The sequence below is a fragment of the Cupressus sempervirens genome, chromosome 9 (assembly GCF_028749045.1).
Source record: "Cupressus sempervirens isolate cs-2001-9-10 chromosome 9, ASM2874904v1, whole genome shotgun sequence".
Lineage (NCBI taxonomy): Eukaryota > Viridiplantae > Streptophyta > Pinopsida > Cupressales > Cupressaceae > Cupressus > Cupressus sempervirens.
In genome coordinates this window covers 680,036,066-680,049,536 of record NC_143126.1, presented here as the reverse complement: position 1 = coordinate 680,049,536, position 13,471 = coordinate 680,036,066, and the positions used below count along the sequence as shown (strand labels likewise).

Below are 13,471 nucleotides of genomic sequence, written 5' to 3'. Positions count from 1 at the left end.
AAATAAGATTTGAATTTTTTTGTTTATGCCATCTTCGTAAGTCTTTTTCAGTACATGTTCCAAAAAGCAATGTAACCTGCAATTCATATATGCTAGTTAATCGTAATCTTTATGGTACTTTTGCTATCATACTTCCTAACTAGCACATTTTATTTCCGTATTATACTCTAGTCTCTCATTTGGTTATTTCCATTCCAGGGATGTCTATCACAAATGGATTGAACTTGGACAAGGTCACCTCTTGATAGAAGATGTCAGGAATGAGATCTGGGATATGGTCAAGCCATGTGATCCTTTGAAAATCACTCTTAAAGATTTACTTGCATGCAAACAGGGGGGCACTGTAGCTACCATACTGATAGATGTCTATGGTTTCATAGCTTACGATACTCGTGAAAATAGCTTACAGGAAGAAGAGGAAGAGGGAGTGGAGGAAGAATAAAATTTTCGCTATTCTCTCGATGGGCTGTGTCTTCGGAACCACTGTTATTAAAGTATAATCCGGAAAGTTCACTGTAAAAATGTAAATAGATGTGGATACAAATGCCTCCTTTCAATGTTATGAACCTTGCACTTAAGACATTTCTTGTTTGGAATCATGCCAGTCACATATTCCTATCTAATATTGAACAGATCATATCTAAGGATGGAATATCCTTGTAACGAATATCCTTGAACAAGCATTTTGTGTTCTTATAATATGAATCTCGTTGGCAATTCTAAGATTCTCGGGGCATGTTGTTCGGACCTACTGACCAGACGATATGTGATTTAAGGCACACAAGCGACAGGATTATGGGAATTCCCGTAGCAGGTGGTTTGTTTTGCCGTTCGCATGGTAAATGACACAATTATATTTGTATTGATTATGGATAGAGGTTCCTTAGGTGTTTTATGAAAGTATTCAAAATGACTTCATTCTGATAGAGGTTCATGTCGATCTCTAGCAATCGTAACTACTACTCAATTGTAAACATTTTAATATTTTATTTTGATCTAATATAGATGGAAATTTTTAATGTTCTTCTATCCATGGATAGCAAGTTTGAAAATGTAATAGCATGACATAAAACAAATATTTTATAGATCAATAGCTAAGGCAGAATAATGCATCTTAAAGTTTAGGCAACATGTTAATAATCATTTTCAAATGAACCAGCGAATGATATTTTTAATAATGTTCACTAGGTCAAACACTCTATGAGATTTGTAAACTAAAACAATAAAAAGAGAAGAGGTCCCTATCAATTAGATCTATGTTTCCGAGGCTCCTATCAATTGGATCTATGTTTCCGTCAACAATTTGGATCTTTTTGTGCATCTTGATCCAAAAATTACAGTCCTCGGTAATATTTTCTTCTTTAAACAACTTAATCAAAGTTTTTTAAATTGGCCCTCGAAATGTCCATATCCTTATCACAAGGCATACAAGTATCAACGTTGGGAATTAGAGCTAGGGTGTAAAGAGATTTTGGCATGATGGAGCAAAGTGGGTTGACAACAAGATGCAAAGTAGGAATGGCACTAGTAAGATGAAAGGTAGATGTAATTCTAGTGGGGACATGGTCACTAGATATCAAGTAAAGGAATACAAGGAGTAGGCATAATGTGTAAGGTAGGGATGTGTGGTGGTATACCTACCAAAAATAGGAGAGAGGATTTTGTGAGAAGTCATAACTATTAAAAAATGACTAATTGATCAACACATTATGGATTAGCATCAATCATTGTGGTAAGATTATAGTTAGTAGTCCACTTATAATATTTATAAAAAAATAGTTGTAATTAAAGCAGTATTTTTCATTTCCATTATCTTGATATGAACATCATGATCAAATGTTTCTTTCTTGTGAAATTTTTTTATAGTATTCAAATCCTTGATGTCAACATCCTCAATGTAGTTTACAACCATGGTCGGACTCAATCCAAATCTTTTTCTTTTCAAAAGTAAAAATGAGACCCATACATCTACAAGTCAAACTATATATGGTAATAGGGATCGAATAAGCTTTAGAAAATTAGAAAACATAGACTTGAAAGAATAATTTGAAAACAAATAAAAAGGTTTAAACCTTAGAAGTGTAAGATTGTATGCATTGATCGAATAATAAGAAATAAAGAAATTAATTTAATTGCATATGGGATAAGTAGATATAAACAAGCACTAATAATTGGATAACCTTGGGTTGGTCAATTGACTCAAGTAACACTTCAATAGCTCATTTTTTTAAATTGAAAAAAACTATTAAAAAAAAAAAAAAAACTTTTGATGTGACAACAAAGCATTAAAATACAATTTTCTTATTTTGATTTAATTATAAGAAACACAAAAGACTCTAAGACAAACTAGAACTCTAATTTGAAAAATGACCTATGTTTTATTAGGATCAATCTTATTTGTGGATTTGATTCCTACACCTATGGATTTGACCCCAAATTTGTGTATCTAAGCTTCTATGGTTTCAAACCCTATACACTTCATCCCTTATATAACTCTAAATATATTAGGTGAATATATATATATATATATATATATATATATATATATATATATATATATATATATTCACCTAATATATTTAGAGTTGGCGGTATGCAAATATATTGTTTAAGTTTCTATCAAGACTTTATATGAGAACGAAATGTTCTCTAGGGGTTTGTTTGGTTGTTGGCATTAGCAAATGTTGCATTTTTTTTATATCCATAATTTGGTATATGTTGGATGTGTTAATTTGAAATTGAGTTTTGATGAGTGGGAAAAATGAAAATAGAAATTAAATTTAACTGGAAATCCAATGCCACCTCTTGAGGGAGAATTAATAAATCCTCATTTCAAACCAAAATGGGAAATTGAAACTCATATTCACATCCAAACTAGAAACTAAATTTGTTTAGAATTTGTTCCTACCAATTCCAATTCAATTCCACCAAAAAGTGGGTGTTGGTAGTAGTACAAGGGTAGAGCATAACACAATGTACAATAAATAAATATAAATGAATTAACACTTTTCTCCTTTTAAAAAATATTCTAACATGTAAAGTTCTTTTTGCATATAAAAAATAAAAATAAATAAGTAAATAATTAAATTAATTTATTGTCTAAAATTATTTTATGACAATTAATATTAATTAATTATTATTAAAAATAAAGTACTATTTACATAAAATTATATCAAAATAAAATTGCTTCTATCTAAAATATTAAACAATTATTTTAAACATTCTTAAACTAAATCTAAAATCATTGTCTTCTCTTTAAATACTTATAGAGAGAATTGGTGATGACATGTTTTCTATGTAAGAAAATCTTGGGATTTCTCCCCTACTACCTTGGAGAGATTTACATCAGAATCAATGTGGAATTTCATTTGATTTTCTCAAAAGATTTATTTAAGGATTGTGAAATCTCAATGTTAAAAATAAATTTCAGATTTTTTGCAACAAAGGATTAACTAACTATAGTTTCTTTGAGTAACGACAACCAAAGTTCCTTGCTAATTCTAAGTATATTGGTTAATCAAATGATTGCATACCTATAGATGAGATTTGAGACTTTTCTCTACACCAAATTTAGGTTTCAATCTACATTAATTCAAAAAGAATGTCCTATACAAGTAAAGTTTGAAGTTTACATACAAGCTTGCTTCTTATTTATGTCATTAGTGAATTATACAATGTCATGATTTGCAAGGTCAAGTTTATCATTGAGCTATTTTGCATCATTTTTGGGATTGTATTATATTATTGTAGTTATTTATTTACCATTGCAAGGTTGGGTTTATGTTATTATTCATTGTTATATTGCTAGGGTCGCTACTACATTTTGTATTTGTTTTTTATGGCAACTCATTGCATCAATTGACAAAAAGTTCTTGGACTATCAACTAAACCTATCGTCGTTGAACAAGCGTCAAACTTTTTGATGATGGATTCGTTATTCGCACATCCAATGTCTTCGAATGTCAAAATGAAAATGCCACAACCATCAAAAAAGAATAAGGAAAAGAAAATTTATAGTGGACATGTGCCAATATACAATTGTCAGTCCACTGCCATAAAGAGTTTGGCCAATTTTTACTAGTTTTTCATCGCAAGAATGGCATCCACGTCTGACAACATTCATCATAATTTCTATTAGAAATTATTATGGTTACTTCAAAATTCTAATGACCTGTGAATGGTACTTTTGAGGAAGCAAGATGGGGGCAATAAAACCACAATCCATTTGCATGGGCAATAGGTGGAGTTGAAAAATCATAATTTCTAAGAGATGTTTGCATTTTTGTTAGAGGCAAATAGGTTTTTTAGGGTATAAACTATTGTGGATGTCAAAATTTTGACTTTAATAGTTGAGGGAATGTGCCCAACAAGCCAACAAAAATAACAACTAATAGACTAGAAGATTGCTAATTAAAACAACTACAGACACCCTTATTAAAAAGTCACCAAGAAGTTTTGACCACCAATAGTTTTCTAAATATCTTCAACACATACAACATTTACCTCTACATATATGAGTTTCTCAGAGAATGTATATGCACAAGTAACAAACTTGCAAATTTTTGAAGCATTGCTGGGAGTTTGACCCAACCCCAAATGTACTAGTGCTGATTTTGTAAGACTTGGATATATCAATAGTACATTTTTGGTTGGATCATCTCCCAATAATACTCTGACAATATTTTTGTGCTTGTCACATGTACATAGACCTTCTTTGATCAACTCTTATATATAGGTGAAGGCTATATATGATGAAGATATTCAAAAAATTATTGGTGGTCAGAACTTCTTGGTGGGTTTTAAATAGGGGAATTCTTAGCTATTTTTCTTAGAAGTATTTTGGTCTTTTAGTTATTTCAATTTGATTTCTTTTTTAGGGCGTTACCTCCCCTATAAGAGTCAACATTTCCAACATCTACCAGAGTTTATAACTTAAACAACCTATAGACAACTCTAAAAGACATGCAAACATGTGCTGAAAATTAATTATTTAAGCTTTGTTTCTCATCCATGCTTATGGATTAAGGTTTCAATTGTCCCTGACTTGTTTCCTCAAAAGTATCATGTGTGTGTGTGATAGTGGAATAAAAATCACACGGGCAAGACCATTATTGATATTTGATATTAAACTAAGCCCACCTACCACATTTCTTGAAACTAATAGATTGACACATTAACATCTAAAATTAGTATCATACTGCAACTTAATGAGAAATGTTGAGATAAGCACATTAAGAGTTCAATTCTAGCATGAACTAATGATTCCTCAACAATTCAATACTAACTCACATAGAAGAAGGATCAACATGTGAAATAAAGTATCTAAACATACCTCAACTAATTACAATCGTGGATCAACTACCTGATTAGTTTGGAATTTTGTTCTCACCAAAAATCATAAAATGCAATAATAATTATGCCAAAATAACACATAAAGATGATGATCGTGCACCAACGATACTAATTAGTGATTTTTATATTTTTTTGGCACAATGGTTCCTACAATTTTTTTGGCTTAATCTCCAACTAGTTTTTTTTGTTCAATTCTCTCCTACTTGCTTCCTCAAAAGTACCATGTGTGTGTGATAGTGGAAGAAAAAACACCTAAGAAAGACCACTATTGAGCTTTGATACTAAACTAGGGTCACCTCTTGCATTGCTTAAAACCAAGAGATTGATGCAATATACATCTAAAATTAGCATTCATCTTCAATGGCCAACGTAGATGGCATAAAAAGGTAATCTAGAAAAAATAGATAGTATAAAATGATAATTAAGGAAACATGTGCATGCAATGCCTTTTAAAAATGAATGACAATTGACAAAGAAATGATTGATTCCTAGATGTTGTGTTACAAGACCCTATAGTCAATAAGCAACCTCCATAAACCATCTTTCTTAAGTAAAATAAAAATAAGAAAAGAAAGGATCTAAAAATCATCAAAGCCTATCAAAAGATAAAAACTCCTATTAAACTTTAAACAACCCAAATAGAAACTCACAAGAGGCTAAAAATCATCATTAATATAATATAAAGCAAGGAGACATCCACTGCAAACAGAAGAAACATTAAAAATCATGTCAAAATGGAGCTTCCACGAATCCCCCACAAAAGAAGCATCAACCAAGAATGTCTTTAAAAATAAAAGAAACCTTGTATCATCCTTACTAATAGGTACAACCGATTGATCTTATGCTTAGACAATACAAAAGCGTAGAGAATAAATAAAAATTCCAACTCTTTGACAACCCCAAAATAGAAGAACTAGAATACCCACTAGTTCCTAACAGCATCCCACTACTGTCATAAGGACTACCTAGGTAGCCACATCTTCTATCTTGTTAAACTATATAAAATGATAGTAGAATGAAACTTATTAGCCTAAATTGCTGAGCATAACTTTGGAAAAAGAGGGAGATCCATTAAAACATCATTTGTCATGGAAATTTCCATGAATTTTATAGCATTGTTTACTCCATACACCACACACTATAAAAATTACGTTGTGTTCATCTTTGATGGCCAATGTAGATGGTATAAAAGGTAATGTAGAAAAAGTAGGTAGTATAAAATGATAATCTCACATTCTAATATATACCAAAGTGTGAGTTGTCTTACCGATAGTTTCACACTTTCCAATGTTAAGGCTACCTCATCCATAATAACAATGCAAAAACATTAAAATAGTGATTTGAATGTAATTATTAAACCAACTAAAATAAATAATTTTTTAAAAAAATTAATGGTATACAAATGTGTTCAATCACATTTTTGAAGTATTTTAGAAGGTATAAAAGAAGAAGAAAATACCTAAGATTTAAGTCATATGATAGGGTTACTCCACATGTTGTGGAGTTAATAATGTTAATGAGATCCATTGTGAGTGAAGACTTGTTTCATGGGATTAATATTGCATCACTTAGAATAAGTATGTAAGATGCAGTACATTGCAATGCTATATAAAAGACATCATTCATTTTTGGGCTATTTATTTTATTTAAAGTGATAGTAAAAGGTAAATTGTGTTGTTTTATGAATTGGTTTTTTTTAATGTATTGGATAAGAATGTGAAGTGTTTGAAAATTATAGTTACAACTTACAAGTGATAAAGTTACATACCCTTGATTCTAGGTGCACAAACAATGGATGCAAATAGTTGATTAACTAGGATAGTATTGTTGGAAATCTAACAGGAAAAGTAAGATATAGAGAGGGGGGGAGGGGGGTGGTGGGGGATGAATTAGGATCTCTAAATTTTTTACTACTTCATACATGAATCACATTCTTACTTAATTCACCATACACACCTCTACCTTAACCTTAACATGCATCTTCATATAACAACATATAATATAAGATCTAGTATCTAAGTGCATGAATGAAAACACATAAACATGTAATCAACACATAACATAAGATGTGGTAACATAGAAACCCTCCAAGGTGAAGGTAAAACTGCGGTGGGGATGGTTCCCACAAAATCTTTACTACTCCAACGATAAAGTATACTTGTTAGGGCTAAAAAGTTTGATCACTTCTAATGATCTACTCTATGAGGGGTCTTCCCTATTAAGAGCTTACAAGACTATTAAGTCTACCTTGATTAAAGGATTTAAACTACACAATTAAGTGATCACTCTGTTAAGAGATTTACAATAGGCCTATTAGGGCCACTCTATTAAGAGATTTGCCTTGATACACATGTTACAATGTAACAATGCCTCAATCCTTTGGTTTTCACTTGAATGTTGATGACATATCACCTCTTTCCAATATGTAATCATCTCTCTATGACAAATCTGCAATAACATCTCTATGCACTGCTTGCTTGCCTTCCTTCTCAACTTGCTAATTCACCTTAGCTTCACACACATGCAATCCTTCAACTCTCAACAACTATACCCACACAAAATTAGGTCTAAAAACCTCCTTAAATAGCCATATGATTAAACTTCTAGGTCTCAAGAAACAATCCAAATTCATCCTTTTTTCCCACTTAGTCATTCCAATTTTTTGATTGGTTCATTTGCTTACATAGATATGAATGACCTGCAATTACAAGCATAATTGACTCCTTGATTAACTCCTCGAACATAAAAATGTGTTTCCTTACTCAGAAAAATGGTTTACATAAATTTTGTGTCATTCCAAACATTTATACAAAATTATATTACTCGATACGTACTTTCGGATTGTCAATCATTTTGTCACTCGACTTCAATAATACTCGACTTTAAATGAACTTCTCAGCTTCCATAGCACTCAACACATGTGTTGACTTGGTGAATGTATACTCAAAGACTCTTGATCATCTCAGAAGTAACTATTGCTTGAAAACAACTAATTATATATATTACTCTATTGATATTAATTAGCTCAATCACAATGTTCATTGACTAACTCTTCCTTGTAAATGACTAAGTATTTTGCAGTACTTGACAATACTAGATTTTCTTTAGGGTCAACAATCTCCCCCTTTGGCATTAGTGGCAAAAACACTTTGTCGTGATCAAAATTTAACATACCAAAAACTTCAAAATATGTACTTCCCTTTAAGACGTACACCATACTTGTAGCTTGGTCTACATATGTAGCTATGACTTGTCTTTTCAAGATCTTTCCAAAAATATTTTTGTTTTCAATATCAAAACATGAACATAATCTAATATATTATATACACATTCTTACTTGATCATACACTATTTCCCTCTTGTTTTGGTCACTTGGAATTATAAATAATACTTAATGGGAGCATGAGGAGTCTACCAAAATCTTTCAAAAATAGATTGTATAATATGATAATGATGGCCATTACGCTATCCCAATTAGTCTTCAAGGTTTTAGGAACCTTCTCAATCTCTATCTTGGTCACCAAATTCACTATGTTATTAGTAATAGATAAGTTTTGATTATGTACAAGATCCTTTGTATTTTGGAGATGTCTTTGCATGACTTTCATGTGATTTACTAATTGAGCTTGAATAACACTTACCTCATCTATAATGCGGGATTCTTCATGTAATAGTTCTGACTGCTTCCCCTAAAAAAAATTCATTTGTGTATAATAAATTGAGGTGGAATATGGATCCATGCTCAATGCTTTGCTATCTTTCTGAAGATCAACATCAATTTTACCCATTTTCTCCCTTATAGTCTTGCAATATGAGGGGATATCATTACATAATTTGGAAAACATTATATTTGCATTAGTAATCAATTTTTCCAAATTAGTTATGAGAGTGGATAGTTCAATCTATTATATAGCATTCTCTTTAGATACCTTTTCTAATACTTTATTTTCAAATTTTCTTTATGACCACTACATATATTTTTCTTGTGTGTCAATGTCAGGGTCATTTAACTTCTCCACTATCTTAACCAATTGTTCAATGATGGGGGCTCCCTCGTCTAAATTTTCAATAATAGTACTATCAAGAAATATTCCCTTGATATCATACAATACCTAATTCTTCTAATGTTCTCTTCTCATCTAAGCTTGTTTGGCTTTTCTTGCACATAGCTCACTTAGTATTATCATATGTTCTTCATTGAGATTTGCGGTCTTCCAATCAAGAATTATAATCTCCTCATCTGAGGGAATAGGTTTACCTTTTACTACTTGAGGTGACTGCTTCACCTTCTTTTTCACTCTCTTTCCTTTAGAATTTGGTGTGCTAGAGCTTGAAACACTCTGCAATTATAAACCTTGGGTTTGTATAGCTAGACTCGGTCTCTATGGCTTTTCCCTTATCTCCTCGGCCTTCTAAGGTACATGACATGTCTTCTCCTCCTCTGTTCTCACATCTGTAATCAACTATTTTAAAGACTCATCTTGTTTCCACTCTCCTTTATCAATTTGGAGTTTATTGGTGGAACTCAAGTGTCCTACCTCCTTTATTCCCTCAATTTTAGGTCATGAGGTAATTTTTCTTTGACTTATAGTAGACTGATCTACTTTTTCATTTTGGATCTCATCTTTCTTCTCACCTTCTTCACTTACTCCAACATTTCCCTCTATGACATCTTGTTGTTGTTGAGGCTTGGGTACATTACTTTCTTCATTAGCCGACACATCTTTTTGCTCAATGTCACCATCTCTGACATGTAAACTCACTGAAATAACTGATGTTGTATTTGTCAATTGAGTGGACTCATGTGCACTGATCTCAGGATAGGCTCTTATTTGTACAATTACAAGATTAGGATCCATCAAATTCTCATTGTAGACACCTAAATCTGATTACATCACTAGGTAATCTTATTTAGTCATCTCCTAAGATATTATTAATTAAATATTTATTATTTAATTAATTAATCATCATCCCCTAGTTAATTAATTAATTTAATTAACTATAGTCGACTTGATAAAATCAAAGTCAATTTATTAATTAAATCCCTATTTCTCTATTAAATTAAATAAAACCTCAAACCTATTTAATTTAATTTGACATCCAACAACTTTATTAAATAAATCTTTTAATAAATTATCCAAACCCCTAAAACATCCCTAAACCCTATCCTAACCCCTAATCCAACCCATTCACCCATACTAACCTCACTTAGCCACCTAACTAACCCATCCCATCAAAGCTAAGCCACTTGCCCCCTAATCCCCTTCCAAAGCTAAGTCTAATCTTCCTCCTAAACATGTGCACAACTTTAAGAAAGGGTTAAGACTTGCTAACCCAAGCCAAAGTCAACAAGTCTCCCTTATCCTCTTCCATCCCTATCCAAGAGCATTACTGGCTCTTACATGCCATTAATTCCTCTTACATCCCTCTTTATCTCTCTTACATCCCTCTTACACACTCATCCTCTCTCATTACTCCCTTTGAAAAACCCTTATCCCATCCCTTCACACTCATCCTCCTTGTGACAAGTGTCACTCCCCTATTGGCTCCAAACAAGCACAATCCATGTGCTCTCCTTTCAAAGCATCCTAGCCCTCCCTCATCATTCTTCAATCCTTGCATCTTGACCCTCCATCTCACTACCCCTTAGCATATAAATAAAGCCCTTCCCTCTCACAATCTATTATCCACTTTTATGCAAACTTATAATGCTATTTTGAGAGCCCAAAAACTACCAAAATACCATCATAATGTTGAAATCCATCCATACCTCCGTTGTTGAAACCCTCACCCATACACACTTGGTAAAAAACCCCATCTATTGGAAGCTTAAGCACACCATGAGCACACATCCCTTATCCATTAGGGACATAGCTTCATCATCATAGGTTATGCCCAAGGAGCTTACTATTCTTGGTTTGCCTTCCTTTTGGTGATAACCTCATCCTCTCATAAGTGTTAACTATTTAGTTTTGTATATGCTTTCATTATTAGTCATTATTCCTTAATTACACTACTAGATTAGGTGATACACTCATGAACTAGCATTTGTGACTCAGTCTGCACTAGACCTACACTTTGTTTCTCTTGCTCAGTCATGACATTTTTATTTCTAACATGACTAGTTTTAGGTTCATCATCAATAGCCATAGCCTATGTGTAAATTTGATTCTCTTAAACCATGTTGTGAATATTATCTACAAATTATTTAAAATCATTATAAAAAAATTTCTTACTACCTAACTCTACATGTTGTGGCTTATCTTTCTCTTCTTCAGTATTTTGTTCATCATCTAGTATCAAACTAGATATTTTATTCCACAACACTTTACTCCCCTCTATAATAGTTGCAACTTCATTCTTCAAGAAAAAAAATGCTCTCCTTTTGGAAATAAATCTATTATTGTAATCCTTTACTGCCTTAGCAATTTTTTTTTTTAGTTCAAGTTGAACATTATTTGGGAAAGTGTGCCCTCTCATATTTGCCTCTCAGTCGTCAGTGAAAAATTTCACTATTGATAAATTCTCTCATACAACTCATCTTGAATCATGCTCCCTAACTCCAAAGCTGTAAATTTAAACTTAGTAATGATATCTACAAATACCTCTTCAACTTTTTCTTTTTCTACTTTACTCAGTTTATCATATTTTACAAATTGAAATCTAGATAAAATTGCACTTCTCCTTATGTTTTCACATACATCTTAAATAGATTGGGGCTTCTTATGCATTACCACCTTGAATTAACTCAAATGATTAGATTTAGTATTTTCCTTATCTTCTTCATCATCCTTGGGCATGATGAGCTTTCTTCTTGGTTTCTTGACTTGTTTTCTTGGCTCTGCCTCATCTAAGGTGGCCTTTCTTTTATAGGCTCTTTCCCTAAATTGATTTTTTCTTTGTCATTATTTCTTTCTTCTGATTCACAAAAATTTCATTTGTTATTTCCCTTATTCTTTTCCTAGTCACAATATGTGTGATAGGTGAATTCTTAGCTTCCTTCTTCTTTCCCTTGCTTCCCTAAGGATTGGTAATAACAATCTCTTTGCCCTTTTTTCTAGCTTCCTCTTCTTCATCTCCATGTTCTTCTTCTTCATTGGATAATTCTTCACCTTTACCTTCAAAAATTTGTAATGGCATCCCTTGCTTGACTCCTTCTCCCAAAAATTTCTCCAAGTTCTCAATCATTGTTTTCCTTTTCTTATTCAATGTAGGAGCATTAATTTGAATGGTTATCTTTTCCTTTTCCAACTCATACATATTGAATGGCTCAAACTCTTTATCAACTTCCTCAACCAACAATGTAGTGATTGTTGTTGTGGCTTCATCAATGTTTTAAGCTCATATGGTAGAGGTCTCAAACATGCAACCCTAGGTAAAATTGCTTGTGTGTATGTATAATTAGCATTAACTAAGAAACATATGTCATCTTAATATTGATCAAAAAAGGTTTGGGGAATCCTTGATATGTTCTTCATCTTTTTCTTGAACTCTTCAAACTATCTATCCATGATGATCTCAAAATTTTCAACCATGTGACTGATAAAATCATTTATTTGTTGGGTTATAGGTCTCTTCCTATCCCAAACAATATTACCAACAATAGGAAATGAATTGTGTACATAGAATAAAATACAAAGAATTAGTGAGCCAAACTTACACAAACTATTCTTTTCTTTCCTTGTGCTCTCCAAAAAAATTTCTAACTGCTTCATCAATTGGAAGTCAACGAGATCATAATTGTGATCTTTCTTTACTATCTTCCATGCCAAATCAACCACAACATAGGGAACACTATCAAGTTTACTAGACTGGTAGAATTTGTGTGCAATGACCCTCATAGAAAACTCAATTGTTGTGTCATAGATGGTGGAAATTGTCATCCCTCTTTTGTTCCACTTTGTCATTGTATTGGCTTCAATCTGTTATTTTCCTTGACATCAAATAGTCTTCACTTTGTTCAAGACTAGATAAATTGTGACATAATGAACAATTTGTCTTGTGATATTTACTGGTCCATCCTCTAACTAGAGTTTCATGCCATGATTTCTACTCAAAAAAACCTTAGTCCATTCTACCTTTAAGTTCCTTAGAAAATTTAGGGCATGATTCAACCCTT

At 32.1% G+C, this 13,471-nt stretch overlaps 1 protein-coding gene across 1 annotated transcript in view; it reads left to right on the top strand.

Moving 5' to 3' along the window:
* Window positions 1–1,026, top strand: part of LOC149540559 (putative serine/threonine-protein phosphatase 2A regulatory subunit B'' subunit TON2) — a 104,816-nt gene extending 103,790 nt beyond the window's left edge. The window contains exon 12 of the mRNA XM_089799639.1: window positions 199–1,026. Within this exon, the coding sequence (XP_089655765.1) occupies window positions 199–442 (244 nt within the window). The 3' untranslated portion in view covers window positions 443–1,026. The remainder of the gene's footprint in view (window positions 1–198) is intronic.
* The last annotated feature ends 12,445 nt before the right edge of the window (window positions 1,027–13,471 follow it).